This window comes from Oncorhynchus mykiss, chromosome 7 (assembly GCF_013265735.2).
Source record: "Oncorhynchus mykiss isolate Arlee chromosome 7, USDA_OmykA_1.1, whole genome shotgun sequence".
Taxonomy (NCBI): Eukaryota; Metazoa; Chordata; class Actinopteri; order Salmoniformes; family Salmonidae; genus Oncorhynchus; species Oncorhynchus mykiss.
In genome coordinates, this window is record NC_048571.1 from 64,308,839 (window position 1) to 64,325,625 (window position 16,787).

Below are 16,787 nucleotides of genomic sequence, written 5' to 3' on the forward strand. Positions count from 1 at the left end.
TCCCCACCCCCAAAAAAACTTGGGGTTATCCTTGGGCTTTATGTAGCCGCGAACCCTGTCGTCGTCGCTGTCCTCCATAATCTCCTTTATGTCTGTCGCCATGGAAGGGTTTCGCATCTCCCCATCACTTCTTCCCATGTCTAGAAATTCTTCACTCTTTGGGCACGCTGCTTGGTCCTAGTTTGATGGGATATTCTGTCATGTTCGCTGGAAAAATTATCGGACCAAGCTGCAGCGCGATATGGTTTCCACATATTATTTATTAGAAATCCACAAAACAACAAAGAAAGAACAAAACAAACAACTAACCTTAACTAAGAGGTGTAACATACACTAACTCAAAACAATATCCCATAAAACACAGGTGGAAAAAATGCTACTTAAATATGATCCCCAATTAGAGATGAAGATAGCCAGCTGCCTCTAATTGGGAATCATACCAAACACCAACATAGAAAATCTAAACTAGAACACCACATAGAAAATAATAACTAGAAAACCTCCCAGTCACACCCTGACCTACTCTACCATAGAAAATAAGGGCTCTCTATGGTCAGGACGTGACAATAAGTATTTTACAGAAGTTGAAATCAGGTGAAGGTGCCAGGTTTCCTCCAGATGTGACTCTTGGCATTCAGGTCAAAGAGTTCAATCTTGTTTTCATCAGACCAGAGAATCTTGTTTGTCATAGTATACAAATAATTTTGATGCCTTTTGGCAAACTCCAACTTCCGTCTGGCCACTCTACCATAAAGGCCTGATAGTTGGAGTGCTGCAGAAATGGTGTCCTTCTGGAAGATTCTCCCATCTCCACAGAGATGGGAGCTCTGTCAGAGTGACCATCGGTTTCTTGGTCACCTCCCTGACCAAGGCCCTTCTCCCCAGATTGCTCAGTTTCGCTGGCCTGCCAACTCTGGGAGTGGTTCCAAACTTCTTCCATTTAAGAATGATAGAGGCTACTGTGTTCTTGGGGACCTTCAATGCTGCAGACGTTTTTTTCTACCCTTCCCCGAATCTGTTCTTCGACACAGTCTTATCTTGAAGTTCTACGGACAAATCCTTTGACCTCATGGCTTGGTATTTGCTCTGACATGCACTGTCAACTGTAGGACTGTAATGGAGCGCATAACTGGCTGCAGGGAAGTCAGGCGCAATAGAGCCGAAATGGGTAGCAAACGGAGCCCTTTATTGAGGTGAACAAAACACGCCGCTGGTTTTCTGGCGCAGCACGGACCGCAGGAGGTAAACATGGACGGCGTCCCATGTCTCCTCCGCGCGCCTGAACTAGTCGTCCACCACAGGAGCCTCGGTCTGACTCTGATGCCAAGGCGCCAGAACAGGCTGGTACCCCAGTACGCACTGGAAGGGGGAGAGGTTAGTGGAGGAGTGGCGGAACGAGTTCTGAGCCATCTCGGCCTAGGGCACGAACGCCGCCCACTCCCCCGGCCAGTCCTGTCAATAAGACCGCAGAAACCTGCCCACATCCTGGTTCACTCTCTCCACCTGCCCATTACTCTCGAGGTAAGGCTGATCGAGACCCCCAGACCCTCGAAGTGAACTGGGGACCTCGATCAGATCAGCACCCCGTAGTGCCAGAAGACGTGCGTAAACAAGGCCTCTGCAGTCTTTAGGGCCGTAGGGAGACCAGGCAGAGGGAGGAGACGGCAGGACTTAGAGAAACGGTCCACAATGACCAGTATCATGGTGTTACCCTGTGAGGGGGAGATCGGTAAGAAAATCAATCGACAGGTGCGACCAAGGCCGTTGTGGAACGGGTAAGGGGTGTAGCTTACCTCTGGACCTAGGAGCCTTACACTGAACGCACACCGAGCAGGAGGAAACATAAACCTTCACGTCCTTAGCCAAGGTGGACCACCAGAACTTCCCACTCAAACAGCGCATTGTCCGACCGATCCCTGGATGACCAGAGGAGGGTGACATGTGAGCCCAATAGATCAGCCGGTCTCGGACTGCAGACGGAATGTACAGACGCCCAGCGGGATACTGGAAGGGAGCAGGCTCTGCACGTAACGCCTGCTCAATGTCCGCGTCCAGCTCCCATCCTACCGGCGCCACCAGGCAGGAGGCCGGGAGTATGGAGGTAGGATCCATGGGTCGCTCCTCTGTGTCATACAGCTGGGACAGTGCATCTGCCTTCACATTCTGGGATCCTGGTCTGTAAGAAAGGGTGAAAACAAAACGGGTGAAAAACATGGCCTACCTTGCCTGGCGAGGGTTCAGTCTCCTCGCTGCCTGGATGTGCTCCAGGTTGCGGTGTTCAGTCCAGATGAGAAAAGGGTGTTTAGCCCCCTCAAGCCAATGTCTCCAAGTTTTCAACGCCTTGACGACAGCCAACAGCTCCTGATCCCCCCACATCATAGTTTTGCTCCGCCGGGCTGAGCTTCTTCGAGAAGAAGGCACAGGGGCGGAGCTTCGGTGGCGTGCCCAAGCGCTGATAGAGCACAGCTCCTATCCCACCTCCACCTCCACCGTGAACCCCAAAGAGGGATCCGGATTGGCTAGCACGGGCGCCGAGGTAAACAGAGCCCTTAGGTGACCAAAAGCCCTATCCGCCTCAGGTGACCACTGCAACCGAACCGGACCTCTCTTTAGCAGTGAGGTAATGGGAGCCGCTACCTGACCAAAACCCTGGATAAACCTCCGGTAGTAATTGGTAAACCCTAGAAACCGCTGTACCTCCTTTACCATGGTGGGAGTGGGCCAATTACGCACAGCTGAATTGCGGTCACTCTCCATCTCCACCCCTGAGGTGGAAATGCGGTATCCTAGGAAGGAGACGGACTGCTGGAAGAACAGGCATTTCTCAACCTTGACATACAGGTCATGCTCCAACAGTCAACCAAACACCTTGCGCGCCAAGGACACATACTCGGAGCGTGCAGAGGAGTATATCAGAATGTCATCGATATACACCACTAAACCTTGCCCGTGCAGGTCCCAAAAAATCTTGTCCACAAAGGCTTGGAAGACTGATGGAGCATTCATCAACCCGTACGGCATGACGAGGTACTCATAATGCCATGAGGTGGTACTGAACGCTGTCTTCCACTCGTCTCCCTCCTGGATACGTCAATACACGGGCACAGACCTCCCTCCTTCTTCTTCACATAAAATAAACTCGAGGAGGCGGGTGAAGTGGAGGAACGAATGTACCCCTGACGCAGAGATTCAGAGACATATGTCTCCAGAGCCGCCGTCTCCACCTGTGACAGGGGATACACGTGACTCCTAGGAAGTGCGGCGTCTATCTGGAGGTTTATCGCACAATCCCCCCGACGATTGGGTGGTAATTGAGTCACCTTCCTCTTGGAGAAGGCGAGAGCCAAATCTGAATATTTGAGGGAAATGCACACGGTGGAGACCACCGTAGTAGCATCAACGGAAACCCCTAAACACCTCCCCGAGCACTCTCGCGAACACCCCATGAGAGCCCTCTGTTGCCATGAAAGTGGGGTCATGACAAGCTAACCAGGGTAGGCCTAGCACCATGGGAAACGCAGGAGAGTTAATGTGGAAGAGACTGATTCTCTCCTTGTGACCCCCCTGCGTCACCATGCCCAGGAGAGTGGTGGCCTCCCTAATTAACCCTGACTCTATTGGCCGACTGTCTAAGGCGTGAACTGGGAAGGGCATAGCCACTGGAACAATTGGGATCCCTAAACTATGGGCGAATGATCTGTCTATGAAATTCTCAGCCGATGCCTGAATTGACGAGTGCCTTATGCTGGGAATGCGGGGAAAACTCAGGAAAAGTAACATGCAAAAACAGGTGTGCAAACAGAGTGCTCTGGGTGAGAATGGTGCCGGCTCACCTGGGGTGACGCCAGAGTGCCCTGCCTGCTGCCTCGACGCCCAGAGGAACCACCCCGACACCGACCAGCAGTGTGACCTCTGCAGCCACAGATGGTGCACGTGAAGGAACCTCCACTTGGAACCGGGTGCAGAGGGAGTGAGTAGTGGAAACCCCTGTTGTGCTGGTGGGGGAGCTGGAGGGACTCTCTGTCTCTCCCAGCGGTCCATCGTTTGAACGACGCGATACATGGCGGCGCCGAGATGGTGAAGCATCGCTGCGTGCTCCTGGAAGTGCTCCTCGACTCTGCTACCAGGGGTACCTGCTCCTGCTGACTCCATAATTCAGGTGTGGAATTCTGTAAAGGAGTGTGTAACTGGCTGCAGGGAAGTCAGGCGCAGGAGAGCAGAAATGGGTAGCAAACGGAGCCCTTTAATGAGGCGAACAAAACACGTTACTCAGAAAACTGAAGACACACGGATTATAATAACCCGGCGCAAATCAGCCTGGAGTACACATACATTTACATATAACAATTCCACACACAGACATGGGGGGAAACAGAGGGTTATATGCAAGACGAGTAATGAGGGAATGCAAACCAGCCTGGAGTACACATACATTTACATATAACAATTCCACACACAGACATGGGGGGAAACAGAGGGTTATATGCAAGACGAGTAATGAGAGGATGCAAACCAGGTGTGCGGGAAAACAAGACAAAACAAATGGAAAATTAAAGCTGGATCGACGGTGGCTAGAAGACCGGTGACGTCGACCCCGACGTCGCCCGAACAAGGAGAGTGTACATTCTCAATGAAATAAGCATTATATCAAATTAATAACTTTCAAGCCTCTTAATATAGGCGAGAAGCCAACTGAAGATTGGAACAATATTGACAACTTCTGTCACATGCATTTACTGTTAGCTTTTTCAAACGCTTTGAAACTGGCAGCAATGATGTTAATGAAGTCTAACCGACAGAATAAACCAACAGACCATTTCAACTACAATAACATTCTCAGTAATGGTTACAGATTTGTTTTTCTTGCTATGACTGTGATATGCTGTTTTATCTATCTTAGTTGAATGCACTGACTGTAAGTCGCTCCGGATAAGAGCGTCTGCTGAGTGACCAAAATGTAAATGTAAAATTATTATTATTATTTTTTAATAGGCAAATATAGTTAAGAACTAATTCTTATTTACAATGACAATATACTCCAGCCAAACCCAGACGACGCTGGGGCAATTGTGTGCCGCCCTTGGGGACTCCCAATCACGGCCGGATGTGATACAGCCTGGATTCGAACCAGGTACTGTAGTGACGCCTCTTGCACTGAGATGCAGTCCCTTAGACACTTGCAAAGCATGCTGGGTATTATTTGAAAGTCAACATTTGGTCGGTGCAGACCATAGACAAATCTGAAATGATCATAGATGTCTACGCGATGTTTCACAAGTTTGAACAGCACAGTAGAGCACAGTACAGTAAAGTACAGTACGGTATGGTATGGCATGATACGGTGTAGGATAGTAGAATTTTATTCAGAATAGTTTAGTACAGTAGAGTACAGTACAATGTTGTGCAGTTTAGTATAGTTCAGTAGAGTAAAATATATTAGAGTAAAGTAGGGTACAATACATCACACTATACTTTACTTTTATTTATTTTGCTGTATTCTACTGTGCTCTACTGTATTGCAGTCCCCTGTACTGTATCGTACTGTACTATACTCTACTTTTCTTTAAGGTACTGTGTACAGGATTATGTAATGTACTGTACTCTGCTGCACTCTACCGTACTTAGGGCTGGGTGGTATACCGTATTTTACTATACACCGCTATTGATGCACGGACAGGTTTGGGTTTTTACTTTAACTTCTATAACAGTATTTGAATGTTAAATGTGATATGCCATGTATAATGTCAATATTTATAGTTTAGACAGCTACTTGAGTCATCTCTCTCCGCTCTCTCTCTCTCTCTCTCTCTCTCCATGCCGCTTTCCACACAGACCTAGCCCTGCCCCCTGTCACTGAAGGAGCGCATTTGTTGTTGCTTGACCACAAGACACTTGCCTTCAGTCTGCATGGTCAATGCAGCATATGCAAAACGTCAGTACAGAGACAGTGGAGTCGCAATTCAACGGCTCAGACACGAGACGTATGTGGCAGGGTCTACAGACAATCACGGATTACAAAGGGAAAACGAGCCACGTTTTCCCTTTGACACCGACATCTTGCTCACAGACAAGCTAAACACCTTCGTAAGACATTTTAGCGTGTTAACCCTCGCAAGACGGCATCCCTAGCCGCGTCCTCAGAGCATGCGTAGACAAGCTGGCTGGAGTGTTTACGAACATATTCAATCTCTCCCCATCCCAGTCTGCTGTCCCCACTTGCTTCAAGATGTACACCATTGTTCCTGTACCCAAGAAAGCAAAGGATAACTGAGCTAAATGACTATCGCCCCGTAGCACTCACTCTGTCATCATGAAGTGCTTTGAAAGTTTAGTTATTAAGAATCATATCACCTTCACCTTTCCTGACACCCTAGACCCACTTCAATTTGCTTTCCACCCCAATAGATCCACAGACGATGCAATTGCCATCACACTGCACACTGTCCTATCCCATCTGGACAAGAAGAATACCTATGTCAGAATGCTGTTCATTGACTACAGCTCAGCCTTCAACACCATAGTACCCTCCAAGCTCATCATTAAGCTTGGGGCCCTGGGTCTGAACCCTGCCCTGCGCAACTTGGTCCTGGACTTCCTGACGGGCCGCCCCCAGGTGGTGAGGGTAGGAAACAACACCTCCACTTCGCTGATACTCAACACAGGGGCCCCACAAGTGTGTGTGTTTAGCCCCCTCCTGTACTCCCTGTTCACCATGACTGTGTGGCCATGCACACCTCCAACTCAATCATCAGGTTTGCAGACGGCACAACAGTAGGCCTGATTACCAACAATGATGAGAAAGCCTACAGGGAGGAGGTGAGGGCCCTCTTTGTGTGGTGCCAGGCAAATAACCTCTCCCTCAATGTCAACAAAACAAAGGAGCTGATCGTGGACTTCAGGAAACAGCAGAAGGTGCACTTGTGCATTTTTGTCAATACCACTCCGACATTGCTCGTCCTAATATTTATATATTTCTTAATTTCATTATTTTACTTTTAGATTTTTGTATTGTTGTGAATTGTTAGATACTACTGCACTGTTGGAGCTAGGAACACAAGCATTTCGCTACACCCGCAATAACATTTGCTAATATGTGTGTGTGACCAATACGTTTGATTTGACATGCAACAATGTTGGTTGAAGTTGAATTGAACAGCATAAAACAATTAGAATAGAGAAAGACCCATTGAAATCACTTAGAATGTACAGTATGTGTTGCCACTGTAAAATCACGCACTACTCATAAAGCACATTTTGAACTTTTTTTATTCAAAAACATAAAATACCGTAAAATACCTTCATACTGTAAAAATGTTTTAAAAATACTGTGATATGATATTTTGGACATTTCACCCAGCCCTAACCGTACTGTGCTGTCCAAACGTGAAACATGGATGTCTATGATTGGTCCAAATCTGAACCAAACATAGTCCTTGCCATGTCTGACTTTCTCTGTAATTAATTTCCTGTTGTTGGGCTTTGCACCACAATCGAATCAACCTGCCTTATAATAAATGAGATTGCTGTTTTGCTTCCTCTCTCCATGCCTCTGTCTTTCCTTAATGGAAGACTACACACTGCAGCAATTAATGTCATGTAATGACCAATATTCACATATGACCACTGATGAGGTTTCCTGTGTCCTGAGTCTCTATCTGCATCGCCTCCCTTCACACACAAGCACGCACACACAAGCACACACTTGTACAGACACACACCAAAGCTATCTTATCTGATGCAAAATCTAGGACACAGTCACCATCTAATGTACAGACCTCATATTTCCTGTATTAGTACCTCCTCCCAGCAGACGTGTACAAAGCAGCGGCCATTTCAAAGACGTGTGTCTAGCAACTCACCTAAAGCTGCAGCACTGGCTACACAGGTCAGACCAGGTAGGTAATGACAGCGTGAAATGTGGCAGGAAACACATGGTGGCATTAGAGGCAACATGCGCTCAGTAGGTTGACATTCTCCCCCTGCATATCTAACCTCAACAGTAAAGCTTAAAGTTCATGAAAGTCTGAAAGTTAGAACAAAAAAATCTGAAATCATTCATTAAGTATTCATGCGTTACAACAGCATCGTAAGCCATTGGTAAGAAAATTCCATGCTTGTAGGGAAACCCCATTGTTATTTTATACACAGATGACTCCATATTTGTACATGATCACAACTGCTGTCTGGAATATTAAAATGTGGTCTCAGACTTTCAATGGCTAATCACAAGAGAGTCCGAAGTTAAATAATTTCCAACCACCACAGGGACTTCAGACCCTCTGAGCAAAAAATATTCTCTCCTTAGAGTTGACACAATACCAACGACCCTGGTCCCTGCTACAGCTGTCCAATTCCATGCTCTGCTTGGGGAGAAGACAGGCCTGAACTCAGTTAATTTGAAGTTGTGTCTATGCTGTTTGAATTTAAGGTTGAGCAAATATGGTTAATGAAATTGTATTTTAAAATAGTAATATGTCAATATGTTTATGAAAGTTATCACAAAAATGTCACTTGTGATTATTTTGGCAGACGAGCAGAGTAGTTATTCTAACTGGTATGCCTAATGACAAAGTTATGACCTCTTGGCCTTGTAGTGTACACCTTCTCAGACAGCTGTGAACAGCTTGGTGGTTTGGGCTTTAGTCCCTGTACATTCATTGAACTACTTTTGTGTCTCTTTGTGGGGCATCTCACACTGCTATTACAGCCGAGCCAAACAAAGCCAGTAAGATTATAATTTTTAAAAATCAGCCCATACCTCTATTCATTGCATGATACGAGGGTTATCAACGACTCCACAAAAGGCAATTCAAACACTCACAAAAATCACCTGTGGTTTTATACAGTAGACAAATGCAACTGTTACGCTCCACTAAATTTTGTTTTCAAAGTTCAGGCCTACTCCCCCATTCTGTCACCTCAGCTGCCTACTGCCTGTAAAGAGGATAGGAAATGCGGTTTTAGCGTTGTTTTAAACATGTTCACATCAAAGGGCATAAATGACACTGGCATGAATGTAATATGCTGCACTTTTCTTTAAAAAGGGCAACGTCATCCTGCGCACACTATGATCAATGACATACTAACATCCTCTAAATATAACCAGTGCTTCAAATGTCAATTCAATCAAGAACAGTCATTTTATTGAAGGGGATCAAGACTCATTGTGTTGTCGCACATTTCTATACACTGGTACTCTCAGTTCTACTCTGACTATTTGCATAATTTATGAGATAAGTCACCAACGTTCAGCCTCATTCAGGGCAAGCTGCGATATCCAACACAGCAGAGCAAGTGCTGTATTTGGTATTATGAGACATTACTTAATATACACAGGTCAATAAACACAAACACATTTCCAAACATTTAAAATAGACTTTTATTGCTTAAAGGAGAGAGCAACATTTAAAAGTCAAGGTTACAAAGGGACAGCAAAAAAATGGTTTTAGAAGGAATGTTGAGGAAAAAGGTTGAATGTGTTGACAGGCTGAAAATTCCTGATCCTAATAGTTTAGTATTCTTCTCCCTCATCCTCCCCCTCCACACTATCTGCTCCCACCTCTTCATAATCTTTCTCCAGGGCAGCCATGTCCTCCCTGGCCTCAGAGAACTCTCCCTCCTCCATACCCTCACCTACGTACCAGTGCACAAAAGCACGCTTGGCGTACATCAGGTCAAACTTGTGGTCAAGACGGGCCCAGGCCTCTGCCACTGCAGTGGTGTTGCTAAGCATGCACACTGCCCTCTGGACCTTGGCCAGATCTCCACCAGGTACCACAGTTGGTGGCTGGTAGTTGATACCAACCTTGAAACCAGTTGGGCACCAGTCTACAAACTGGATGGAGCGTTTTGTTTTGATGGTGGCAATGGCAGCATTGACATCTTTGGGCACAACGTCGCCACGGTACAGCAGACAGCAGGCCATGTACTTTCCATGACGTGGGTCACATTTCACCATCTGATTACATGGCTCAAAACAGGCGTTTGTGATCTCTGAAACAGTCAGCTGCTCATGGTAAGCCTTCTCTGCCGAGATCACTGGGGCATAGGTGGCCAGCGGGAAGTGGATACGGGGGTAGGGCACCAAGTTGGTCTGGAACTCTGTCAGATCAACATTGAGGGCACCATCGAATCGGAGGGAAGCAGTGATGGAGGACACAATCTGACTGATCAACCTGTTAAGATTAGTGTAGGAGGGACGCTCGATATCAAGGTTCCTACGGCAGATGTCATAGATGGCCTCATTGTCTACCATGAAAGCACAATCAGAGTGCTCCAGGGTGGTGTGGGTGGTCAGGATGGCGTTGTAGGGCTCAACAACGGCTGTGGACACCTGGGGAGCTGGGTAGATGGAGAACTCAAGTTTGGACTTCTTGCCATAGTCAACAGACAAGCGCTCCATCAACAGGGAGGTGAAACCAGAACCGGTGCCACCTCCGAAGCTGTGGAAGACCAGGAAGCCCTGGAGGCCAGTGCACTGGTCAGCCTGGAGAGAGAGGGAGGAGAGAAGATTTTACATTTTAGGTAATTATTGAAGACAATAAGTATGCAGGATGTACAATAAGACCACTAAAAAGGTTATTGGAGATTCTCACCAGTTTGCGGATCCTGTCCAGTACCAAGTCAATAATCTCTTTGCCGATGGTGTAATGCCCACGGGCGTAGTTGTTGGCTGCATCCTCCTTCCCAGTGATCAGCTGCTCAGGGTGGAAGAGCTGGCGGTAAGTTCCAGAACGCACCTCATCTGGAGAAAGATATCAGTTAGCTTTTCCCAAGACTAAAGAGATAGATCAAGGGTATTCAGCCGGGAGTCCCCCTATAGGTTGGCAAAGAAACTGCAGTAGGTCCACAAATATATAGGAATTCATTTAATTGTTTTTATGAATATTGCTAGCAACAAAATAGACAGATTTTGAATTACATGACTACAGGAAAATAGAAAATCTTTCTAATGATTTCAACTTTTTTCTTCAATTCCTAATATTGAGTCAATTCCACCCATTGGAGCGAATTACACACTCACTGAAGTGTGTGCCATAGGCTTTGACAAAGCACCCACAAGTACCAGTCGCAGCAAGTGTCACTGGTAAGCTTTCTTTGACTGAATACATCTTTGCAAACACAAAAATGTATTTGTCTATTAGCTGGAAAGGTAACTACAATGTTAGAGTTTAGTTTACACTTCCTCTTCCAATAATAATGTGGGGAAGTCAATTAATATAAACAATATCCCAAATCTATTCATTTTAAAATTCTCCTTGCCAGTCATTCACCTGATGACAAGATATTAACATTTTTTAATTGCTAACATTTGATGGGGACGGCAATTTGCCTGACTGGGCGGCACTAGGCAAGAAAAGGTTTAAGACCACTGCGATAGCCCAATGGTAACAGAACGTCACCGTTTCAAGACAAAGTAATCTCACCGATGACAGTGGGCTCCAGGTCTACAAACACAGCCCTGGGGACGTGCTTTCCAGCTCCAGTCTCACTGAAGAAGGTGTTAAAGGAGTCATCTCCTCCTCCAATGGTCTTGTCACTGGGCATCTTGCCATCGGGCTGGATCCCATGCTCAAGACAGTACAGCTCCCAGCATGCATTGCCGATCTGGACACCAGCCTGGCCCACGTGGACAGAGATACACTCACGCTGTGGGAAAAGGTCAAATCATGTCAAATTGAGTACTCAGATATTGGTAGTTTTTCCCTACAGAAGCATTTCAGTTAATAGAAAGAGAAACACCTTTTCATGAATTTACCATTATGACTGTGGGCCTATGTGTATCTGTGTTTTCAAGTTATGCATAGCTTTGGCTCGAACACCAGCATACCCAGGTCACCTGACTCACTGATTACATGCAGCTATGGGGGATAAAGGCCTGCTCCTGTTGGTGTCAGAGCAAGAACATGACTTGCAGGCAGTAGGTGTTGGAGTAGAATAGCCTACTAGCCCTGAATCACTGAAGGGTTTAGCCTTGAGCGTTAACAGGTCTTCTGAATTGAATCAAGTTTTAGACTGAGAAATTTAAGGAGACACTTCCATACCATTAGTGTATTTCATAGGCTACAACCACACACTGTAATAATGGATTTAAATATATACATTTGGCCTAACCAAACAATGACGAAGAATTTACTAATGATTTTAGTGTTATAGGCTATGGCAAAGTCCTTGCTCTGCTTGTCATCCTTTTAACATGAAGTCACCATTCGGTGCGCTTGACAATGGGAGCGATTATTGCTGTCGTCTGTGGTAATCCCCGTTGCAAATGCAATTGAGTCATTATGTCAAAGATTAGCGATGTATAGGGAGCAGTATAAAATCCATGATATGGCACAATTGTAACGATGTTATTTTCCGCGGGCAGAAAATAAAGTGTAATAAAACTCGCCGCAATGGAGATGCAGATCGAGGCAAATATAGCATTTGAATTGGTACTGCCTTCTACAAAACGAAATACCAAAATAAAATGTGTAATACAGGTATTTGGACTATAGGGGGTTTACTATAGGCCTATAAACGGATTAGAATCATAAAATAGGCTACATCAGGCCGTACTTTCCTTTCTCTACACAACATGGGCAAACACGTGGTCAGATTTCCACAGATTATTCTGGTATAACGTTCAGACACCTGCCCGCCCTGTCATTCGATTAAATTCTTACTGCTCATAACATTTCCCACCCCAAGAACTTTCACGGGCGTTAGTCTATAAAATGCGAGATTGTGTAAATCACATGATTAAGTCATCTTAATTGTGAGATGATTTCCGATTTTACACTGTAGCCTAGCCTACAGTTATGATTGTGACCATGACCGCATTGACACAATGAACCCGCCCTGCTCTTTTGAGTTGACCGCGTGCCACTTTCCGCAATGCAACAATGTAACAAAGCAAGAACGCTATGGTCAACGAGCGAGGCGATAGGAGAAGGAAGAATAAGCGCCGCCCTACATCAGGAATAGAAGGCCTCTGAAGCTGTGGCGCAGCAGTAGAACTTAACGAAGACTTAATCGACATATGTTAAAGGTCACTTTGATATGCTAACACAAAGACAATAATATTATGGCATTTTTATGCCGTCTATACGTGTCAAATCGGATCATGTCTGATGATGGTCACTGAATCCCCCCCCCCCTCCCCAAAAAAAAATATATAATCATACAAAAGAACGGGTTCTTAAGACATTCAAAGATATAGGCAAGTTTCACGGTGTCATGTTTGATTGGTATTTCATAACATAAATTGTATTACGCGATGATGACACCACATTTAAAGTACATCACAATTCCAGTCATTTTCATATTCAAACTTACCATGTCTAAGATTAGGTGTTTAAAAGAGCAGTAAAGATAAAAATAAGAAACCGTAGATTTACGACCAACTCTCACAGAGGGACCTTTAGGAGTCTAATGTGAGAAGTTTAAGCAATGCGACAGGGTGGGGCTTTTTATACTGCTTATGACGGTCCACCACATTCGGGCGGGCTTTGGACACAAATGTACCACCCATCTGGCTAAAAGAGGCGTTCTTGATCGTTCTATTGGACCATTTGAACACGTAGGCGTACGTGAATGCCGATGACACGAAAGAAGGAATCCGTTAGGTTTATAATGTAGGCTACAACCAAAGTTCAAGGCAGTTAGGATCAGCAAATTCCCATTGCATGACAAAGTAGGCTACTGTCACACAGTCAAGAGCGATATTCTAAAACTATGTTAGATATAAGATAACTGAAAACGATAACAAAGTAATCTTAACACAATAGCCAACATATTTTTACGCCATCCTTAGATTTATTTATCTTATATGTTTTTGCTTTACATTTAATTTTTTTTATATTTAGAGATATTTTTTTTAGATATTTTGTGGAACTGCTTTTGCTAATGGCTAGTAATTCTGCAGCTGAGAATCTTTCTATGGTGACTTTGTAGCCTGTCATTTGGAGGACACTGTTGTCATTTTACTGGTCTCAAGAAAACACTTACTTTGCCCTAGCTTCTTTGAGACAAGACACTTGGGATAGGTGCTTATGTAAGACTCAAGACTTTGAGGAAAAGGAATGAATATAGGCCTAGGCTGTTTTAGGCACTTCTAATATTAGCCTATTGGTTTGGTAGGCTATAAGAAAATGTAACCTGGTATGTCATGGAAAACTGGAGTAGGCTGTAGCCTATAGGTTTTTTCCTCTATATTCAAATATGTATAATACCTCAAACATTTAGTGCAATAGCTACAGTGGACACATTAGATACCAACATTGATGGCAACATTAAAGTGGGTTTTAGACAATCTTTCAGTCCAAAGATGAATGGATGTGCCCTTAGCTCAACCACACATACACACACACACACACACACACATACGCTCACCAGCCACTTTGCTGAGTCATTAAAGGGGGCTATTACACAGTGATTCATGAAGAACAGAAGCAGAAGGCATGATATTTTGGCCGGGTTTGGTCGGTGTAGGCCGTCATTGTAAATAATAATTTGTTATTAACTGACTTGCCTAGTTAAAAAAAGGTTAAATAAAAAATCAAATAAAAAATAATATTAGAAATGAAAATGTAACATGTTGTTTTGTGCTACACCTGCTTACAATAACTACTATCATGATCTCCATAAATGGTCACAGAATGAATAGGCCTTGCCCTAAAAATGCTAGATTACATAAGGCATGAAAAATGGATAGCATCACTGTTTTTGAAATATATGCCAAAAAACGGACAGTGATCTGTCAGTAAAGTATTTCTGGTATAGTGTAGGCCTACTCATGAAACAGCAGATACTACAACCATGCCAAACCACAGGAGAGAGCCAGAGTTTTTGATTATGAATATATTGTTTATAAAGCCTTGCACCAGTCCAACTAGCTTAGCAAACTGCTAAGGATAACAATTTGTCAAATTTCCTGCTAAGGCAAATATAACATTTCAAATGTCTCATCAGTATGAAAACTGAGCTTTGCCACATACTGCAAGCAAAATAAATAATTGGACATTACAGAGACAGACATACTGTATAGTCTAGATAAAAGTAACGTTAGCAAAATAAGTATTTTCCTTGGGTATATAAACTTACTGATATCAATTTACTCCGTGCTCACTTACAGTGCATTGCGAAAGTATGCGGCCCCCTTGAACTTTGCGACCTTTTGCCACATTTCAGGCTTCAAACATAAAGATATAAAACTGTATTTTTTTTGTGAAGAATCAACAACAAGTGGGACACAATCATGAAGTGGAACGACATTTATTGGATATTTCAAACTAATCAAAAACTGAAAAATTGGGCGTGCAAAATTATTCAGCCCCTTTACTTTCAGTGCAGCAAACTCTCTCCAGAAGTTCAGTGAGGATCTCTGAATGATCCAATGTTGACCTAAATGACTAATGATGATAAATACAATCCACCTGTGTGTAATCAAGTCTCCGTATAAATGCACCTGCACTGTGATAGTCTCAGAGGTCCATTAAAAGCGCAGAGAGCATCATGAAGAACAAGGAACACACCAGGCAGGTCCGAGATACTGTTGTGAAGAAGTTTAAAGCAGGATTTGGATACAAAAAGATTTCCCAAGCTTTAAACATCCCAAGGAGCACTGTGCAAGCGATAATATTGAAATGGAAGGAGTATCAGACCACTGCAAATCTACCAAGACCTGGCCGTCCCTCTAAACTTTCAGCTCATACAAGGAGAAGACTGATCAGAGATGCAGCCAAGAGGCCCATGATCACTCTGGATGAACTGCAGAGATCTACAGCTGAGGTGGGAGACTCTGTCCATAGGACAACAATCAGTCGTATATTGCACAAATCTGGCCTTTATGGAAGAGTGGCAAGAAGAAAGCCATTTCTTAAAGATATCCATAAAAAGTGTCGTTTAAAGTTTGCCACAAGCCACCTGGGAGACACACCAAACATGTGGAAGAAGGTGCTCTGGTCAGATGAAACCAAAATTGAACTTTATGGTAACAATGCAAGACGTTATGTTTGGCGTAAAAGCAACACAGCTCATCACCCTGAACACACCATCCCCACTGTCAAACATGGTGGTGGCAGCATCATGGTTTGGGCCTGCTTTTCTTCAGCAGGGACAGGGAAGATGGTTAAAATTGATGGGAAGATGGATGGAGCCAAATACAGGACCATTCTGGAAGAAAACCTGATGGAGTCTGCAAAAGACCTGAGACTGGGACGGAGATTTGTCTTCCAACAAGACAATGATCCAAAACATAAAGCAAAATCTACAATGGAATGGTTCAAAAATAAACATATCCAGGTGTTAGAATGGCCAAGTCAAAGTCCAGACCTGAATCCAATCGAGAATCTGTGGAAAGAACTGAAAACTGCTGTTCACAAATGCTCTCCATCCAACCTCACTGAGCTCGATCTGTTTTGCAAGGAGGAATGGGAAAAAATGTCAGTCTCTCGATGTGCAAAACTGATAGAGACATACCCCAAGCGACTTACAGCTGTAATCGCAGCAAAAGGTGGCGCTACAAAGTATTAACTTAAGGGGGCTGAATAATTTTGCACGCCCAATTTTTCAGTTTTTGAATTGTTAAAAAAGTTTGAAATATCCAATAAATGTCGTTCCACTTCATGATTGTGTCCCACTTGTTGTTGATTCTTCACAAAAAAATACAGTTTTATATCTTTATGTTTGAAGCCTGAAATGTGGCAAAAGGTCGCAAAGTTCAAGGGGGCCGAATACTTTCGCAATGCACTGTATCTGGATGTGATTCATAACATTGTTACAGGATTAATAACAAAGAAACAGAA

General features: G+C 44.3%; 1 protein-coding gene across 1 annotated transcript; it reads right to left on the bottom strand.

The window, feature by feature from the left end:
• Positions 1-9,361: 9,361 nt before the first annotated feature.
• Positions 9,362-13,471, bottom strand: LOC110528227 (tubulin alpha-1C chain). The gene is made up of 4 exons (XM_021610100.2): positions 13,318-13,471; positions 11,427-11,649; positions 10,596-10,744; positions 9,362-10,486 (listed from the first exon to the last, which is right to left on the bottom strand). The coding sequence occupies exons 1-4, from the start codon at positions 13,318-13,320 to the stop codon at positions 9,512-9,514; spliced, it is 1,350 nt and encodes a 449-aa protein (XP_021465775.1). The 5' UTR covers positions 13,321-13,471; the 3' UTR covers positions 9,362-9,511.
• Between the last annotated feature and the right edge of the window lie 3,316 nt (positions 13,472-16,787).